Here is a 21,506-nt window from a genome sequence, read left to right as displayed (position 1 = left end):
ACTCTATAACCGCCAAAACCGTGTTATTAAAATATTTTTTACAAACATTTTTTATCATAGAGAATGTTTAAATACTAATTAAAAACAATTGTTAACAGTCTGTGTTATTAGTGATCTACGTCGTTTCCAACTGTATTTGATTCTTTGCCAAGTACCCCCCCGACCGCCAATCATCTGAGATGGAAATAACAGCTATGATATAGTGATGTGCCATCATTATGAGATTTATGAAACAAATGAAAAACATTTTTCTAATAATAAACATTAGCAATAAACATCTGCAATCGGGAGACATGGTTTTTACCACTTCATTAAGTTTTGCTTTGTAGAAAGCCTTTCTTTAAAGCGAATTTCGTTTTGTACAAATTGTATCTTAATTTTAATAAATGTTTCAGCAACCAATTGAATGTATTTAAGAAATAAAAAGCAAATTGCCTATAGCAGACAATATAATAACCGTGACATGGACAATCTCATCGTAAATGAATGAAACTCAGCGTAGGCTATGGCTCATACATTAGCATTAAATATCTTTGCTGCATCCTTTCTAGAACAGACAAGGGCTTTCTTACGGCTCGCATCAGCAGAGCATCGCATCGTCCATAGACCGCACAACAGTCAGCGGATGGCGGGTGCGGCTTTGAAATCTGGTCAAAAACCGCTGGTACGGATGATGAGTTTTGTGATGCGGTTGCGGTTGAAATAATACCCCATCCGCGTATCTATATCGATAACAACATTGAACACTACACAAATATTCTTTTTTATTTTATTTTTTTTATTTAGGTGATCAAGTACCTAATCAGTGTCTGTTCGTTTATTCAAACTAAGTTGTCCTATAACAGATTAACATCGCAACCCGCCCCCCCCCCCCCGACGGTTATGTTACAAACCGTCACATTTGACTCACGTCATAACCGTCATCACCAATTCAGAAACCGGCACACCCCTATGTGAGCGTGAGCGGTGCGTGTGTGTGTGAGCAGAGAGAGTGTGTGTGAGCGGAGTATGTGCGTGTGTGAGCGGAGTATGTGTGTGTGTGCGTGTGTGTGTGAGCGGAGTATGTGCGTGTGTGAGCGGAGTATGTGGTGTGTGAGCGGAGTGTGTGTGAGCAGAGTGTGTGCGTGTGTGAGCGGAGGTGTGTGTGTGAGCAGAGTGTGTGTGTGAGCAGAGTGTGTGCGTGTGTGTGGTGAGCAGAGAGAGTGTGTGTGAGCGGAGTATTGTGCGTGTGTGAGCGGAGTATGTGTGTGTGAGCGGAGTGTGTGTGAGCAGAGTGTGTGCGTGTGTGAGCGGAGTGTGTGTGGGTGAGCGGAGTGTGTGTGTGAGCGGAAGTGTGTGTGTGAGCAGAGTGTGTGTGTGAGCAGAGTGTGTGTGTGAGCAGAGTGTGTGTGTGTGAGCAGAGTGTGTGTGTGAGCAGAGTGTGTGCGTGTGTGTGTGAGCAGAGAGAGTGTGTGTGAGTGAGCGGAGTGTGTGTGTGTGTGAGCGGAGTGTGTGTGAGCAGAGTGTGTGCGTGTGTGAGCGGAGTGTGTGTGTGAGCGGAGTGTGTGTGTGAGCGGAGTGTGTGCGTGTGTGTGTGAGCAGAGAGAGTGTGTGTGTGAGCGGAGTGTGTGTGTGTGTGAGTGAGCGGAGTGTGTGTGTGTGAGCGGAGTGTGTGTGTAGTGTGTCTGTGTGTGTGGAGTGTGTCTGTGTGTGTGAGAGGAGTCGTGTGTGTGTGTGTGGAGTGTGTGGAGTGTGTGTGTGTGAGCGGAGTGTGTGTGTGTGTTGGAGTGTGTGTGTGTGTGTGTGCTGAGTGTGTGAGCGGAGTGTGTGTGTGGAGTGTGTGGAGTGTGTGTGGAGTGTGTGTGAGCAGAGTGTGTGTGTGTGTGGAGTGTGTGTGTGTGTGTAGCGTTTCTCACCCGTCCAGCAGGTCCATGGTGGAGGAGGTGACGTCGGCGTAGACGAGTGTGTGTCCGAGTGTGTGTGTGTGCAGGTGCTGCCGGTACGTGTGCAGGCTGAAGTGTTCGGAGAAGCTCTCGGGAGGATCAGTGTTTATCACACACACACTCCCTCGCTCTCCCAGATCCGGCTCGGCTCCGGCCCGAAGCTTCAGGACTCCGGATCCCCCCGTCAAGCAGTGCAGGAGCCGGCGCTTCTGCTCCTGCGGGACACACACGCGCACACACGCACGCGCACACACACACACACACACACAAACACGCGCACACACGCACGCACGCGCACACACGCACGCGCACACACACACCACACACGCGCACACACGCACGCGCACAGACACACACACACACACACACACTTCATTCTCAGTGCATGGTTTATTCTCACACTATGAATCACACGTTTCATGCTTGTTTTTGAAGGGCTCGTCTGATTGGCTGTCGTTAAAGACGCCAGTAATTAACCGAGCGATCGACGAGCACAGCCAATCAATGACGCCGCATTCTTCTACATCAACGATAATCATATCATATATGCTCAGTGAGATATATCTGTGCAGATGAAAAAATAAGATAAAGTTAAATAAAAAGATAAATAAAAAAATACTAATATTATGTAATTAATAAATGTATAACCCTATCTGAACAGGTATCAGGGTATCAGGATATGAGGACGACTATTACCAGCTGAAGAACGATCGAGACGCTTTAGTGGCCAGCCGAGGAAAACCCACATCTTCACCCTTTATTCAAATATTATTAAACATTTTATAATCATATTGCGTTAGTTGTGCTTGGAGTCGATTGTTTTATTTGTGATATTAACGCAATGAAACATGACGAACTGTGAGACTTTGCCAGACATTATGAACAAGAGAAAACCAACCAAACATTAATAACTGAGTATGATGTAGTCAATGTTTGCTTTTTCCTCTCAGCTTTTTATTTTATATGAATTTTGTTTGAATAATAAAATAAAACCTGTATCTGTAGTTGCCTTTTTTTGCCAAATAACTTTGTCATGTTTAGCGTTTTGTTCTTCCCTCATATTTAAAATATTTAAAACATAAAATATTTTCCTCATATTTTGATGGTTTTAATCAACCTTACAGGGTCATTAAAAACAAACATTCCCTCCATACTGTATATATTAATAATGAGCTCAATATTTCCTCATGTCTCAGGCTGACTGGAGTCAGGAGTGTCACAGGCAGAGACTGACACCTAGTGGTCAGCTGCAGAACTGATCTGCGATCTCTACAACTCCATAAAACACTACAACATAAAACAAATAGACACTAATTACAAATGGCTTTATTAAATTCAAACACTACAAGACATTTTCAAGATCTCAGTTTTTAAAATGATAAAACATCTTAAAGTGTAAACTTAGGAGCACAACTGTACCAGTTAGGGTTAGAGATGGAGATAAATGGAGTGTATAAGGGTGTGTACGTGTGTGTGTGTGTGTGTGTGAGTGAGTGAGTGAGTGAGTGAGCGAGTAGGTATATCGGGGGGTGTGTGTGTGTGCAGAGCAGGTATATCGGGGTGTTTGTGTGTGTGTGTGTGTGTGTGTGTGGGTGGGTGTGTGGAGAGCAGGTATATCGTGGTGTGTGTGTGTGTGTGTGTGTGTGTGTGGGTGGGTGGGTGGGTGGGTGTGTGCAGAGCAGGTATATCGGGGTGTGTGTGTGTGTGTGTGTGCAGAGCAGGTATATCGGGGGGTGTGTGTGTGTGTGGGTCACCTGGTGTGTGCAGAGCAGGTATATCGGGGTGTGTGTGTGTGTGTGTGGGTCACCTGGTGTGTGCAGAGCAGGTATATCGGGGTGTGTGTGTGTGTGTGTGGGTCACCTGGTGTGTGCAGAGCAGGTATATCGGGGTGTTTGTGTGTGTGTGTGTGTGTGTGGGTGGGTGTGTGGAGAGCAGGTATATCGGGGTGTGTGTGTGTGTGTGGGTGGGTGTGTGGAGAGCAGGTATATCGGGGTGTGTGGGTGGGTGTGTGGAGAGCAGGTATATCGGGGTGTGTGTGTGTGTGTGGGTCACCTGGTGTGTGCAGAGCAGGTATATCGTGGTGTGTGTGTGTGTGTGTGTGTGTGTGTGTGTGTGTGTGTGTGTGTGTGTGGGTCGGTGGGTGGGTGTGTGCAGAGCAGGTATATCGGGGTGTTTGTGTGTGTGTGTGTGTGTGGAGAGCAGGTATATCGGGGGGTGTGTGTGTGTGTGTGTGCAGAGCAGGTATATCGGGGGGTGTGTGTGTGTGCAGAGCAGGTATATCGGGGTGTTTGTGTGTGTGTGGGTCACCTGGTGTGTGCAGAGCAGGTATATCGGGGTGTGTGTGTGTGTGTGTGTGGGTGGGTGGGTGTGTGGAGAGCAGGTATATCGGGGGGGGTGTGTGTGTGCAGAGCAGGTATATCGGGGTGTGTGTGTGTGTGTGGGTCACCTGGTGTGTGCAGAGCAGGTATATCGGGGTGTGTGTGTGTGTGGGTCACCTGGTGTGTGCAGAGCAGGTATATCGGGGTGTGTGTGTGTGTGTGGGTCACCTGGTGTGTGCAGAGCAGGTATATCGGTGTGTGTGTGTGTGTGTGGGTCACCTGGTGTGTGCAGAGCAGGTATATCGGGGTGTGTGTGTGGGTCACCTGGTGTGTGCAGAGCAGGTATATCGGGGTGTGTGTGTGGGTCACCTGGTGTGTGCAGAGCAGGTATATCGGTGTGTGTGTGTGTGTGTGGGTGGGTGTGTGGAGAGCAGGTATATCGTGGTGTGTGTGTGTGTGTGTGGGTCACCTGGTGTGTGCAGAGCAGGTATATCGGGGTGTGTGTGTGTGTGTGGGTCACCTGGTGTGTGCAGAGCAGGTATATCGGGGTGTGTGTGTGTGTGTGGGTCACCTGGTGTGTGCAGAGCAGGTATATCGGTGTGTGTGTGTGTGTGGGTCACCTGGTGTGTGCAGAGCAGGTATATCGGGGTGTGTGTGTGTGTGTGGGTGGGTGTGTGGAGAGCAGGTATATCGTGGTGTGTGTGTGTGTGTGTGTGTGTGTGTGTGTGTGTGTGGGTGGGTGGGTGTGTGCAGAGCAGGTATATCGGGGTGTGTGTGTGTGTGTGTGTGCAGAGCAGGTATATCGGGGGGTGTGTGTGTGTGCAGAGCAGGTATATCGGGGTGTGTGTGTGTGTGGGTCACCTGGTGTGTGCAGAGCAGGTATATCGGGGGGTGTGTGTGTGTGCAGAGCAGGTATATCGGGGTGTGTGTGTGTGTGGGTGGGTGTGTGGAGAGCAGGTATATCGGGGTGTGTGTGTGTGTGTGGGTCACCTGGTGTGTGCAGAGCAGGTATATCGGTGTGTGTGTGTGTGTGTGGGTCACCTGGTGTGTGGAGAGCAGGTATATCGTGGTGTGTGTGTGTGTGTGTGTGTGTGTGTGGGTGGGTGGGTGGGTGTGTGCAGAGCAGGTATATCGGGGTGTTTGTGTGTGTGTGTGTGTGTGGAGAGCAGGTATATCGGGGTGTGTGTGTGTGTGTGTGTGCAGAGCAGGTATATCGGGGGGTGTGTGTGTGTGCAGAGCAGGTATATCGGGGTGTGTGTGTGTGTGGGTCACCTGGTGTGTGCAGAGCAGGTATATCGGGGTGTGTGTGTGTGTGTGTGTGGGTGGGTGGGTGTGTGGAGAGCAGGTATATCGGGGGGGGTGTGTGTGTGCAGAGCAGGTATATCGGGGTGTGTGTGTGTGTGTGGGTCACCTGGTGTGTGCAGAGCAGGTATATCGGGGTGTGTGTGTGTGTGGGTCACCTGGTGTGTGCAGAGCAGGTATATCGGGGTGTGTGTGTGTGTGTGGGTCACCTGGTGTGTGCAGAGCAGGTATATCGGTGTGTGTGTGTGTGTGTGGGTGGGTGTGTGGAGAGCAGGTATATCGTGGTGTGTGTGTGTGTGTGTGTGTGTGTGTGTGTGGGTGGGTGGGTGGGTGTGTGCAGAGCAGGTATATCGGGGTGTGTGTGTGTGTGTGCAGAGCAGGTATATCGGGGGGTGTGTGTGTGTGCAGAGCAGGTATATCGGGGTGTGTGTGTGTGTGTGGGTCACCTGGTGTGTGCAGAGCAGGTATATCGGGGTGTTTGTGTGTGTGTGTGTGCAGGTATATCGGGGGGTGTGTGTGTGTGCAGAGCAGGTATATCGGGGTGTTTGTGTGTGTGTGCAGAGCAGGTATATCGGGGGGTGTGTGTGTGTGCAGAGCAGGTATATCGGGGTGTGTGTGTGTGTGTGGGTCACCTGGTGTGTGCAGAGCAGGTATATCGGGGTGTGTGTGTGTGTGTGTGTGCAGAGCAGGTATATCGGGGGGTGTGTGTGTGTGCAGAGCAGGTATATCGGGGTGTGTGTGTGTGTGGGTCACCTGGTGTGTGCAGAGCAGGTATATCGGGGTGTTTGTGTGTGTGTGTGTGTGTGTGGGTGGGTGTGTGGAGAGCAGGTATATCGGGGTGTGTGTGTGTGTGTGGGTCACCTGGTGTGTGCAGAGCAGGTATATCGGTGTGTGTGTGTGTGTGTGGGTCACCTGGTGTGTGGAGAGCAGGTATATCGTGGTGTGTGTGTGTGTGTGTGTGTGTGTGTGTGTGTGGGTGGGTGGGTGGGTGTGTGCAGAGCAGGTATATCGGGGTGTTTGTGTGTGTGTGTGTGTGTGGAGAGCAGGTATATCGGGGTGTGTGTGTGTGTGTGTGTGCAGAGCAGGTATATCGGGGGGTGTGTGTGTGTGCAGAGCAGGTATATCGGGGTGTGTGTGTGTGTGGGTCACCTGGTGTGTGCAGAGCAGGTATATCGGGGTGTGTGTGTGTGTGTGTGTGTGTGGGTGGGTGGGTGTGTGGAGAGCAGGTATATCGGGGGGGGGGTGTGTGTGCAGAGCAGGTATATCGGGGTGTGTGTGTGTGTGTGGGTCACCTGGTGTGTGCAGAGCAGGTATATCGGGGTGTGTGTGTGTGTGGGTCACCTGGTGTGTGCAGAGCAGGTATATCGGGGTGTGTGTGTGTGTGTGGGTCACCTGGTGTGTGCAGAGCAGGTATATCGGTGTGTGTGTGTGTGTGTGGGTCACCTGGTGTGTGCAGAGCAGGTATATCGGGGTGTGTGTGTGTGTGTGTGTGGGTCACCTGGTGTGTGCAGAGCAGGTATATCGGGGTGTGTGTGTGTGTGGGTCACCTGGTGTGTGCAGAGCAGGTATATCGGTGTGTGTGTGTGTGTGTGGGTCACCTGGTGTGTGCAGAGCAGGTATATCGGTGTGTGTGTGTGTGTGTGGGTCACCTGGTGTGTGCAGAGCAGGTATATCGGTGTGTGTGTGTGTGTGTGGGTCACCTGGTGTGTGCAGAGCAGGTATATCGGTGTGTGTGTGTGTGTGTGGGTCACCTGGTGTGTGCAGAGCAGGTATATCGGTGTGTGTGTGTGTGTGTGGGTCACCTGGTGTGTGCAGAGCAGGTATATCGGTGTGGGTGTGTGTGTGTGGGTCACCTGGTGTGTGCAGAGCAGGTATATCGGGGTGTGTGTGTGTGTGTGGGTCACCTGGTGTGTGCAGAGCAGGTATATCGGGGTGTGTGTGTGTGTGGGTCACCTGGTGTGTGCAGAGCAGGTATATCGGGGTGTTTGTGTGTGTGTGTGTGTGTGGGTGGGTGTGTGGAGAGCAGGTATATCGGGGTGTGTGTGTGTGTGGGTGGGTGTGTGGAGAGCAGGTATATCGGGGGGTGTGTGTGTGTGTGTGTGGGTGGGTGTGTGGAGAGCAGGTATATCGGGGTGTGTGTGTGTGTGTGGGTCACCTGGTGTGTGCAGAGCAGGTATATCGGTGTGTGTGTGTGTGTGTGGGTCACCTGGTGTGTGCAGAGCAGGTATATCGGGGTGTGTGTGTGTGTGGGTCACCTGGTGTGTGCAGAGCAGGTATATCGGGGTGTGTGTGTGTGTGTGGGTCACCTGGTGTGTGCAGAGCAGGTATATCGGTGTGTGTGTGTGTGTGTGGGTCACCTGGTGTGTGCAGAGCAGGTATATCGGGGTGTGTGTGTGTGTGGGTCACCTGGTGTGTGCAGAGCAGGTATATCGGGGTGTTTGTGTGTGTGTGTGTGTGTGGGTGGGTGTGTGGAGAGCAGGTATATCGGGGGTGTGTGTGTGTGTGGGTCACCTGGTGTGTGCAGAGCAGGTATATCGGTGTGTGTGTGTGTGTGTGGGTCACCTGGTGTGTGCAGAGCAGGTATATCGGTGTGTGTGTGTGTGTGTGTGTGTGGGTGGGTGGGTGGGTGGGTGTGTGGAGAGCAGGTATATCGGGGGGGGTGTGTGTGTGTGTGTGGGTGGGTGGGTGTGTGGAGAGCAGGTATATCGGGGTGGGTGTGTGTGTGTGTGTGGGTGTGTGGAGAGCAGGTATATCGGGGTGTGTGTGTGTGTGTGGGTCACCTGGTGTGTGCAGAGCAGGTATATCGGGGTGTGTGTGTGTGTGGGTCACCTGGTGTGTGCAGAGCAGGTATATCGGGGTGTTTGTGTGTGTGTGTGTGTGGGTGGGTGTGTGGAGAGCAGGTATATCGGGGTGTGTGTGTGTGTGGGTGTGAGGGTGGGTGTGTGGAGAGCAGGTATATCGGGGTGTGTGTGTGTGTGGGTGGGTGTGTGGAGAGCAGGTATATCGGGGTGTTTGTGTGTGTGTGTGTGTGTGGGTGGGTGTGTGGAGAGCAGGTATATCGGGGTGTTTGTGTGTGTGTGTGTGTGTGGGTGGGTGTGTGGAGAGCAGGTATATCGGGGTGTGTGTGTGTGTGTGTGTGTGTGGGTGGGTGTGTGGAGAGCAGGTATATCGGGGTGTTTGTGTGTGTGTGTGTGTGTGGGTGGGTGTGTGGAGAGCAGGTATATCGGGGTGTGTGTGTGTGTGGGTGGGTGTGTGGAGAGCAGGTATATCGGGGTGTTTGTGTGTGTGTGTGTGTGTGGGTGGGTGTGTGGAGAGCAGGTATATCGGGGTGTGTGTGTGTGTGGGTGGGTGTGTGGAGAGCAGGTATATCGGGGTGTGTGTGTGTGTGGGTGGGTGTGTGGAGAGCAGGTATATCGGGGTGTGTGTGTGTGTGGGTGGGTGTGTGCAGAGCAGGTATATCGGGGGGTGTGTGTGTGTGGGTGGGTGTGTGCAGAGCAGGTATATCAGGGTGTGTGTGTGTGTGTGGGTCACCTGGTGTGTGGAGAGCAGGTATATCGGGGTGTGTGTGTGTGTGGGTGGGTGTGTGCAGAGCAGGTATATCGGTGTGTGTGTGTGTGTGTGGGTCACCTGGTGTGTGCAGAGCAGGTATATCGGGGTGTTTGTGTGTGTGTGTGTGTGTGGGTGGGTGTGTGGAGAGCAGGTATATCGGGGTGTGTGTGTGTGTGGGTGGGTGTGTGGAGAGCAGGTATATCGGGGGTGTGTGTGTGTGGGTCACCTGGTGTGTGCAGAGCAGGTATATCGGGGGTGTGTGTGTGTGTGTGTGGGTCACCTGGTGTGTGCAGAGCAGGTATATCGGGGGGTGTGTGTGTGTGTGGGTGGGTGTGTGGAGAGCAGGTATATCGGGGGTGTGTGTGTGTGTGGGTCACCTGGTGTGTGGAGAGCAGGTATATCGGGGGTGTGTGTGTGTGTGGGTCACCTGGTGTGTGGAGAGCAGGTATATCGGGGTGTGTGTCGGCACAGTGCTCCGCTCACAGCTCAGACCCAGAGTCCTCAGGATCTCCGTCAGAACCTCGTAGCGAAGAGAGTTGCTCATCTTCAGCTCGGAGAAACCCTGAGCATCATGAACATCTGGATCCGCTTCCAAACGCACCTGAACACAAGAGGAGACGCACATCTGTGTCCAACACTGACTTCTAGGGCTGGGTACCGAGTTTCGATACTTTTTAGGTACCGATCGAATTGCCTCGATACTATCGAGTATCGAAAAATGACATGATGTTCGGTACCAGATTTCGATACCTAAGGGGTTAACTCGTCAACGTCAGTGCTCAAACAAATACATATGAAATGCACAACGACACACCTAAAGTCGCTCACGCGCATACATGTGTAGAGTTTGCGTAACTCTACACACATACTCATATGAGACGCGCGCGCGCATGCACAAACTCTCCACGCGTATACTTATATGAGACGCGAGCACACACACAAAACTCGCGCACATACTCAATGAGACGCGAGCACACACACACAAACTCTCCGCGCACATATTCATTAGACGTGAGCACACACACACACACACACACACACACACACATAATACCTTAAAGATGTGGAAAAGTCGATCAAAAGTGTGGCTACATTTCTCCAGGCTCGATGCCAACAGCGCGATGCAGTATTAGCTGTAAAATAACTGCTGCTAAGACCGGCACCGCGACAGATATGATGAAGACCTTGACAGTGCTCGGAGTAAACATAATAGCAGAAAGTTGCTTCGCCTTCGACTGGTAAATGAAGAGGTACCTTGTTGATCACTCTGACAGTGTTTATACTGCAATAATGACCTACTGAATGTGCACTGCCGTTCAAAAATGTGTTGGTTAGTCCGATTTTTTTTTTTTTCAGTAAGGATGCATTAAAGTTATCAAAAGTGACATTAAAACGTGTAATGTTACAAATAAATGCTGTTCTTTTGACATTTTTATTCATCAAAGAATCATGAAAAAAAATGTATCATAGTTTCCAAAATATTAAGCAGCAAACCGTTTTCATATTTCTGAAGGATCATGTGACACTGAAGTAATGATTTTGAAAATTCAGCTTTGACATCACAGGAATAAATTACATTTTGAAATATATTCAAATAAGATTTTTTGTTCCTTTGTGCACTGACTAAGGAGCACGAGTCAAACTGAAAAAATAAAACCAAAATTTTCTGAGGTAATGTTATGTAATCTTGTTCAAATGGATTTCATAAAATTGGTATCGAAAAAAGTATCGTTAGGAACCGGTATCGAAACTGAGGTATCAAAAATGGCACCAGATCGAAAGATTTTGAACGATACCCAGCCCTACACTCGACACAAGAGGAGACGCACATCTGTGTCCTGCACACACTCGACACAAGAGGAGACGCACATCTGTGTCCTGCACACACTCGACACAAGAGGAGACGCACATCTGTGTCCTGCACACACTCGACACAAGAGGAGACGCACATCTGTGTCCTGCACACACTCGACACAAGAGGAGACGCACATCTGTGTCCTGCACACACTCGACACAAGACGAGACGCACATCTGTGTCCAACACACACTCGACACAAGAGGAGACGCACATCTGTGTCCAACACACACTCGACACAGGAGGAGACGCACATCTGTGTCCTGCACACACTCGACACAAGAGGAGACGCACATCTGTGTCCTGCACACACTCGACACAAGAGGAGACGCACATCTGTGTCCTGCACACACTCGACACAAGAGGAGACGCACATCTGTGTCCTGCACACACTCGACACAAGAGGAGACGCACATCTGTGTCCTGCACACACTCGACACAAGAGGAGACGCACATCTGTGTCCTGCACACACTCGACACAAGAGGAGACGCACATCTGTGTCCAACACACACTCGACACAAGAGACGCACATCTGTGTCCAACACACACTCGACACAAGAGGAGACGCACATCTGTGTCCTGCGCACACTCGACACAAGAGGAGACGCACATCTGTGTCCTGCGCACACTCGACACAAGAGGAGACGCACATCTGTGTCCTGCACACACTCGACACAAGAGGAGACGCACATCTGTGTCCAACACACACTCGACACAAGAGGAGACGCACATCTGTGTCCAACACACACTCGACACAAGAGACGCACATCAGTGTCCAACACACACTCGACACAAGAGACGCACATCTGTGTCCAACACACACTCGACACAAGAGGAGACGCACATCTGTGTCCAACACACACTCGACACAAGAGGAGACGCACATCTGTGTCCAACACACACTCGACACGAGACGCACATCTGTGTCCAACACACACTCGACACGAGACGCACATCTGTGTCCAAAACACACTCGACACAAGAGACGCACATCTGTGTCCAACACACACTCGACACAAGAGACGCACATCTGTGTCCTGTGTCCAACACACACTCGACACAAGAGACGCACATCTGTGTCCAACACACTCGACACAAGAGACGCACATCTGTGTCCAACACACACTCAACACAAGAGACGCACATCTGTGTCCAACACACACTCGACACGAGACGCACATCTGTGTCCAACACACACTCGACGAGACGCACATCTGTGTCCAACACACACTCGACACGAGACGCACATCTGTGTCCAGCACACACTCGACACAAGAGACGCACATCTGTGTCCAACACACACTCGACACAAGAGGAGACGCACATCTGTGTCCAACACACACTCGACACAAGAGGAGACGCACATCTGTGTCCAACACACACTCGACACAAGAGGAGACGCACATCTGTGTCCAACACACACTCGACACAAGAGGAGATGCACATCAGTGTCCTGCACACACTCGACACAAGAGGAGACGCACATCTGTGTCCAACACACACTCGACACAAGAGGAGACGCACATTTGTGTCCTGCACACACTCGACACAAGAGGAGACGCACATCTGTGTCCAACACACACTCGACACAAGAGACGCACATTTGTGTCCTGCACACACTCGACACAAGAGGAAACGCACATCTGTGTCCTGCACACACTCGACACAAGAAGAGACGCACATCTGTGTCCAACACACACTCGACACAAGAGGAGACGCACATCTGTGTCCAACACACACTCGACACAAGAGGAGACGCACATCTGTGTCCTGCACACACTCGACACAAGAGGAGACGCACATCTGTGTCCAACACACACTCGACACAAGAGAAGACGCACATCTGTGTCCTGCACACACTCGACACAAGAGGAGACGCACATCTGTGTCCTGCACACACTCGACACAAGAGGAGACGCACATCTGTGTCCTGCACACACTCGACACAAGAGGAGACGCACATCTGTGTCCAACACACACTCGACACAAGAGGAGACGCACATCTGTGTCCTGCACACACTCGACACAAGAGGAGACGCACATCTGTGTCCAACACACACTCGACACAAGAGGAGACGCACATCTGTGTCCTGCACACACTCGACACAGGAGGAGACGCACATCTGTGTCCAACACACACTCGACACAAGAGGAGACGCACATCTGTGTCCAACACACACTCGACACGAGACGCACATCTGTGTCCAACACACACTCGACACGAGACGCACATCTGTGTCCAGCACACACTCGACACAAGAGGAGACGCACATCTGTGTCCTGCACACACTCGACACAAGAGACGCACATCTGTGTCCAACACACACTCGACACAAGAGGAGACGCACATCTGTGTCCAACACACACTCGACACAAGAGGAGACGCACATCTGTGTCCAACACACACTCGACACAAGAGGAGACGCACATCTGTGTCCTGCACACACTCGACACAAGAGGAGACGCACATCTGTGTCCAACACACACTCGACACAAGAGGAGACGCACATTTGTGTCCTGCACACACTCGACACAAGAGGAGACGCACATCTGTGTCCAACACACACTCGACACAAGAGACGCACATTTGTGTCCTGCACACACTCGACACAAGAGGAAACGCACATCTGTGTCCTGCACACACTCGACACAAGAAGAGACGCACATCTGTGTCCAACACACACTCGACACAAGAGGAGACGCACATCTGTGTCTGCACACACTCGACACAAGAGGAGACGCACATCTGTGTCCTGCACACACTCGACACAAGAGGAGACGCACATCTGTGTCCTGCACACACTCGACACAAGAGGAGACGCACATCTGTGTCCTGCACACACTCGACACAAGAGGAGACGCACATCTGTGTCCTGCACACACTCGACACAAGAGGAGACGCACATCTGTGTCCAACACACACTCGACACAAGAGGAGACGCACATCTGTGTCCAACACACACTCGACACAAGAGGAGACGCACATCTGTGTCCAACACACACTCGACACAAGAGGAGACGCACATCAGTGTCCAGCACACACTCGACACAAGAGACGCACATCTGTGTCCAACACACACACGACACAAGAGGAGACGCACATCTGTGTCCAACACACACTCGACACAAGAGGAGACGCACATCTGTGTCCTGCACACACTCGACACAAGAGACGCACATCTGTGTCCAACACACACTCGACACAAGAGGAGACGCACATCTGTGTCCTGCGCACACTCGACACAAGAGGAGATGCACATCTGTGTCCTGCACACACTCGACACAAGAGGAGACGCACATCTGTGTCCAACACACACTCGACACAAGAGGAGACGCACATCTGTGTCCAACACACACTCGACACAAGAGGAGACGCACATCAGTGTCCAGCACACACTCGACACAAGAGACGCACATCTGTGTCCAACACACACTCGACACAAGAGGAGACGCACATCTGTGTCCAACACACACTCGACACAAGAGGAGACGCACATCTGTGTCCTGCACACACTCGACACAAGAGGAGACGCACATCTGTGTCCAACACACACTCGACACAAGAGGAGACGCACATCTGTGTCCTGCACACACTCGACACAAGAGGAGACGCACATCTGTGTCCTGCACACACTCGACACCAGAGGAGACGCACATCTGTGTCCAACACACACTCGACACAAGAGGAGACGCACATCAGTGTCCAGCACACACTCGACACAAGAGGAGACGCACATCTGTGTCCTACACACTCGACACAGGAGGAGACGCACATCTGTGTCCTGCACACACTCGACACAAGAGACGCACATCTGTGTCCAACACACACTCGACACAAGAGGAGACGCACATCTGTGTCCAACACACACTCGACACCAGAGGAGACGCACATCTGTGTCCAACACACACTCGACACAAGAGGAGACGCACATCTGTGTCCTGCACACACTCGACACAAGAGGAGACGCACATCTGTGTCCAACACACACTCGACACAAGAGGAGACGCACATCTGTGTCCAACACACACTCGACACAAGAGGAGACGCACATCAGTGTCCAGCACACACTCGACACAAGAGACGCACATCTGTGTCCAACACACACTCGACACAAAAGGAGACGCACATCTGTGTCCAACACACTCGACACAAGAGGAGACGCACATCTGTGTCCTGCACACACTCGACACAAGAGGAGACGCACATCTGTGTCCTGCACACACTCGACACCAGAGGAGACGAACATCTGTGTCCAACACACACTCGACACAAGAGGAGACGCACATCAGTGTCCAGCACACACTCGACACAAGAGACGCACATCTGTGTCCAACACACACTCGACACAAGAGGAGACGCACATCTGTGTCCTGCACACACTCGACACAAGAGACGCACATCTGTGTCCAACACACACTCGACACAAGAGACGCACATCTGTGTCCAACACACACTCAACACAAGAGACGCACATCTGTGTCCAACACACACTCGACACAAGAGACGCACATCTGTGTCCAACACACACTCGACACAAGAGACGCACATCTGTGTCCAACACACACTCGACACAAGAGACGCACATCTGTGTCCAACACACTCGACACAAGAGACGCACATCTGTGTCCAACACACACTCGACACAAGAGGAGACGCACATCTGTGTCCAACACACACTCGACACAAGAGGAGACGCACATCTGTGTCCAGCACACACTCGACACAAGAGACGCACATCTGTGTCCAGCACACACTCGACACAAGAGACGCACATCTGTGTCCTGCGCACACTCGACACAAGAGGAGACGCACATCTGTGTCCTGCACACACTCGACACAAGAGGAGACGCACATCTGTGTCCAACACACACTCGACACAAGAGGAGACGCACATCAGTGTCCAGCACACACTCGACACAAGAGACGCACATCTGTGTCCAACACACACTCGACACAAGAGGAGACGCACATCTGTGTCCAACACACACTCGACACAAGAGGAGACGCACATCTGTGTCCTGCACACACTCGACACAAGAGGAGACGCACATCTGTGTCCTGCACACACTCGACACCAGAGGAGACGCACATCTGTGTCCAACACACACTCGACACAAGAGACGCACATCAGTGTCCAGCACACACTCGACACAAGAGGAGACGCACATCAGTGTCCAGCACACACTCGACACAAGAGGAGACGCACATCTGTGTCCAACACACACTCGACACAAGAGACGCACATCTGTGTCCAACACACACTCGACACAAGAGGAGACGCACATCTGTGTCCTGCACACACTCGACACAAGAGACGCACATCTGTGTCCAACACACACTCGACACGAGACGCACATCTGTGTCCAACACACACTCGACACGAGACGCACATCTGTGTCCAACACACACTCGACACGAGACGCACATCTGTGTCCAAAACACACTCGACACAAGAGACGCACATCTGTGTCCAACACACACTCGACACAAGAGACGCACATCTGTGTCCAACACACTCGACACAAGAGACGCACATCTGTGTCCAACACACTCTCGACACAAGAGACGCACATCTGTGTCCAACACACTCGACACAAGAGACGCACATCTGTGTCCAACACACACTCGACACAAGAGACGCACATCTGTGTCCAACACACACTCAACACAAGAGAAGCACATCTGTGTCCAACACACACTCGACACGAGACGCACATCTGTGTCCAGCACACACTCAACACAAGAGACGCACATCTGTGTCCAACACACACTCGACACGAGACGCACATCTGTGTCCAACACACACTCGACACAAGAGGAGACGCACATCTGTGTCCAACACACACTCGACACAAGAGGAGACGCACATCTGTGTCCAACACACACTCGACACAAGAGGAGACGCACATCTGTGTCCAACACACAAGAGACACAAGAGACGCACATCTGTGTCCAACACACACTCGACACAAGAGACGCACATCTGTGTCCAACACACTCGACACAAGAGACGCACATCAGTGTCCAACACACACTCGACACAAGAGGAGACACACATCTGTGTCCAACACACACTCGACACAAGAGACGCACATCTGTGTCCAACACACACTCGACACAAGAGGAGACGCACATCTGTGTCCAACACACACTCGACACAAGAGGAGACGCACATCTGTGTCCAACACACACTCGACACGAGACGCACATCTGTGTCCAACACACACTCGACACGAGACGCACATCTGTGTCCAACACACACTCGACACGAGACGCACATCTGTGTCCAAAACACACTCGACACAAGAGACGCACATCTGTGTCCAACACACACTCGACACAAGAGACACACATCTGTGTCCAACACACTCGACACAAGAGACGCACATCTGTGTCCAACACACACTCGACACAAGAGACGCACATCTGTGTCCAACACACACTCAACACAAGAGAAGCACATCTGTGTCCAACACACACTCGACACGAGACGCACATCTGTGTCCAGCACACACTCAACACAAGAGACGCACATCTGTGTCCAACACACACTCGACACGAGACGCACATCTGTGTCCAACACACACTCGACACGAGACGCACATCTGTGTCCAACACACACTCGACACGAGACGCACATCTGTGTCCAACACACACTCGACACGAGACGCACATCTGTGTCCAAAACACACTCGACACAAGAGACGCACATCTGTGTCCAACACACACTCGACACGAGACGCACATCTGTGTCCAGCACACACTCAACACAAGAGACGCACATCTGTGTCCAACACACACTCGACACGAGACGCACATCTGTGTCCAACACACACTCGACACGAGACGCACATCTGTGTCCAACACACACTCGACACGAGACGCACATCTGTGTCCAAAACACACTCGACACAAGAGACGCACATCTGTGTCCAACACACACTCGACACAAGAGACACACATCTGTGTCCAACACACTCGACACGAGACGCACATCTGTGTCCAACACACACTCGACACAAGAGACGCACATCTGTGTCCAACACACACTCAACACAAGAGAAGCACATCTGTGTCCAACACACACTCGACACGAGACGCACATCTGTGTCCAGCACACACTCAACACAAGAGACGCACATCTGTGTCCAACACACACTCGACACGAGACGCACATCTGTGTCCAACACACACTCGACACAAGAGGAGACGCACATCTGTGTCCAACACACACTCGACACAAGAGGAGACGCACATCTGTGTCCAACACACACTCGACACAAGAGGAGACGCACATCTGTGTCCAACACACACTCGACACAAGAGGAGACGCACATCTGTGTCCAACACACAAGAGACACAAGAGACGCACATCTGTGTCCAACACACACTCGACACAAGAGACGCACATCTGTGTCCAACACACTCGACACAAGAGACGCACATCAGTGTCCAACACACACTCGACACAAGAGGAGACACACATCTGTGTCCAACACACACTCGACACAAGAGACGCACATCTGTGTCCAACACACACTCGACACAAGAGGAGACGCACATCTGTGTCCAACACACACTCGACACGAGACGCACATCTGTGTCCAACACACACTCGACACGAGACGCACATCTGTGTCCAAAACACACTCGACACAAGAGACGCACATCTGTGTCCAACACACTCGACACAAGAGACGCACATCTGTGTCCAACACACACTCGACACAAGAGACGCACATCTGTGTCCAACACACACTCAACACAAGAGACGCACATCTGTGTCCAACACACACTCGACACAAGAGACGCACATCTGTGTCCAACACACACTCGACACGAGACGCACATCTGTGTCCAAAACACACTCGACACAAGAGACACACATCTGTGTCCAACACACACTCGACACAAGAGACGCACATCTGTGTCCAACACACACTCGACACAAGAGGAGACGCACATCTGTGTCCAACACACACTCAACACAAGAGGAGACGCACATCTGTGTCCAACACACACTCGACACAAGACGCACATCTGTGTCCAACACACACTCAACACGAGACGCACATCTGTGTCCAACACACACTCGACACGAGACGCACATCTGTGTCCAACACACACTCGACACGAGACGCACATCTGTGTCCAAAACACACTCGACACAAGAGAGACACATCTGTGTCCAACACACACTCGACACAAGAGACGCACATCTGTGTCCAACACACACTCAACACAAGAGACGCACATCTGTGTCCAACACACACTCGACACGAGACGCACATCTGTGTCCAGCACACACTCAACACAAGAGACGCACATCTGTGTCCAACACACACTCGACACGAGACGCACATCTGTGTCCAAAACACACTCGACACAAGAGACACACATCTGTGTCCAACACACACTCGACACAAGAGACGCACATCTGTGTCCAACACACACTCGACACAAGAGACGCACATCTGTGTCCACGCACATCTGTGTCCAACACACACTCGACACGAGACGCACATCTGTGTCCAACACACACTCGACACGAGACGCACATCTGTGTCCAAAACACACTCGACACAAGAGACACACATCTGTGTCCAACACACACTCTCTCGACACAAGAGACGCACATCTGTGTCCAACACACACTCTCTCGACACAAGAGACGCACATCTGTGTCCAACACACTCGACACAAGAGACACACATCTGTGTCCAACACACACTCTCTCAACACAAGAGACGCACATCTGTGTCCAACACACACTCAACACAAGAGACGCACATCTGGGTCCAACACACACTCGACAAGAGACGCACATCTGTGTCCAACACACACTCTCTCGACACAAGAGACGCACATCTGTGTCCAACACACTCGACACAAGAGACACACATCTGTGTCCAACACACACTCTCTCAACACAAGAGACGCACATCTGTGTCCAACACACACTCAACACAAGAGACGCACATCTGTGTCCAACACACACTCGACAAGAGACGCACATCTGTGTCCAACACACACTCTCTCGACACAAGAGACGCACATCTGTGTCCAACACACTCGACACAAGAGACACACATCTGTGTCCAACACACACTCAACACAAGAGACGCACATCTGTGTCCAACACACACTCGACAAGAGACGCACATCTGTGTCCAACACACACTCGACAAGAGACGCACATCTGTGTCCAACACACACTCGACAAGAGACGCACATCTGTGTCCAACACACACTCTCTCGACACAAGAGACGCACATCTGTGTCCAACACACTCGACACAAGAGACACACATCTGTGTCCAACACACACTCTCTCAACACAAGAGACGCACATCTGTGTCCAACACACACTCAACACAAGAGACGCACATCTGTGTCCAACACACACTCGACAAGAGACGCACATCTGTGTCCAACACACACTCTCTCGACACAAGAGACGCACATCTGTGTCCAACACACTCGACACAAGAGACGCACATCTGTGTCCAACACACACTCAACACAAGAGACGCACATCTGTGTCCAACACACACTCGACAAGAGACGCACATCTGTGTCCAACACACACTCTCTCGACACAAGAGACGCACATCTGTGTCCAACACACTCGACACAAGAGACACACATCTGTGTCCAACACACTCGACACGAGACGCACATCTGTGTCCAGCACACACTCAACACAAGAGACGCACATCTGTGTCCAACACACACTCGACACGAGACGCACATCTGTGTCCAACACACACTCTCTCGACACAAGAGACGCACATCTGTGTCCAGCACACACTCAACACAAGAGACGCACATCTGTGTCCAACACACACTCGACAAGAGACGCACATCTGTGTCCAACACACACTCTCTCGACACAAGAGACGCACATCTGTGTCCAACACACTCGACACAAGAGACACACATCTGTGTCCAACACACACACTCAACACAAGAGACGCACATCTGTGTCCAACACTCTCTCAACACAAGAGACGCACATCTGTGTCCAACACTCTCTCAACACAAGAGACGCACATCTGTGTCCAACACACACTCGACACGAGACGCACATCTGTGTCCAGCACACACTCAACACAAGAGACGCACATCTGTGTCCAACACACACTCGACACGAGACGCACATCTGTGTCCAAAACACACTCGACACAAGAGACACACATCTGTGTCCAACACACACTCGACACAAGAGACGCACATCTGTGTCCAACACACACTCGACACAAGAGGAGACGCACATCTGTGTCCAACACACACTCGACACAAGAGGAGACGCACATCTGTGTCCAACACACACTCGACACGAGACGCACATCTGTGTCCAACACACACTCGACACGAGACGCACATCTGTGTCCAAAACACACTCGACACAAGAGACACACATCTGTGTCCAACACACACTCTCTCGACACAAGAGACGCACATCTGTGTCCAACACACACTCTCTCGACACAAGAGACGCACATCTGTGTCCAACACACTCGACACAAGAGACACACATCTGTGTCCAACACACACTC

At 51.5% G+C, this 21,506-nt stretch overlaps 1 protein-coding gene across 3 annotated transcripts in view; it reads right to left on the bottom strand.

Annotated features, from left to right (window-relative positions):
- The window catches only part of hlcs (holocarboxylase synthetase (biotin-(proprionyl-CoA-carboxylase (ATP-hydrolysing)) ligase)), a 65,948-nt gene that overhangs the window by 32,630 nt on the left and 11,812 nt on the right, over positions 1–21,506 (bottom strand). For all 3 annotated transcript variants that reach the window (XM_084104811.1, XM_084104809.1, XM_084104810.1), the window contains 2 exons: positions 9,519–9,692; positions 1,896–2,137 (listed from right to left, as the gene is read on the bottom strand). In XM_084104811.1, coding sequence (XP_083960937.1) covers positions 1,896–2,137; positions 9,519–9,692 — 416 coding nt within the window. The remainder of the gene's footprint in view (positions 1–1,895; positions 2,138–9,518; positions 9,693–21,506) is intronic.

The sequence above is a fragment of the Abramis brama genome (genome assembly GCF_963993115.1).
Source record: "Abramis brama genome assembly, chromosome: 25".
NCBI classification, from domain to species: Eukaryota; Metazoa; Chordata; class Actinopteri; order Cypriniformes; family Leuciscidae; genus Abramis; species Abramis brama.
This window is presented reverse-complemented; position numbering and strand designations above follow the sequence as displayed.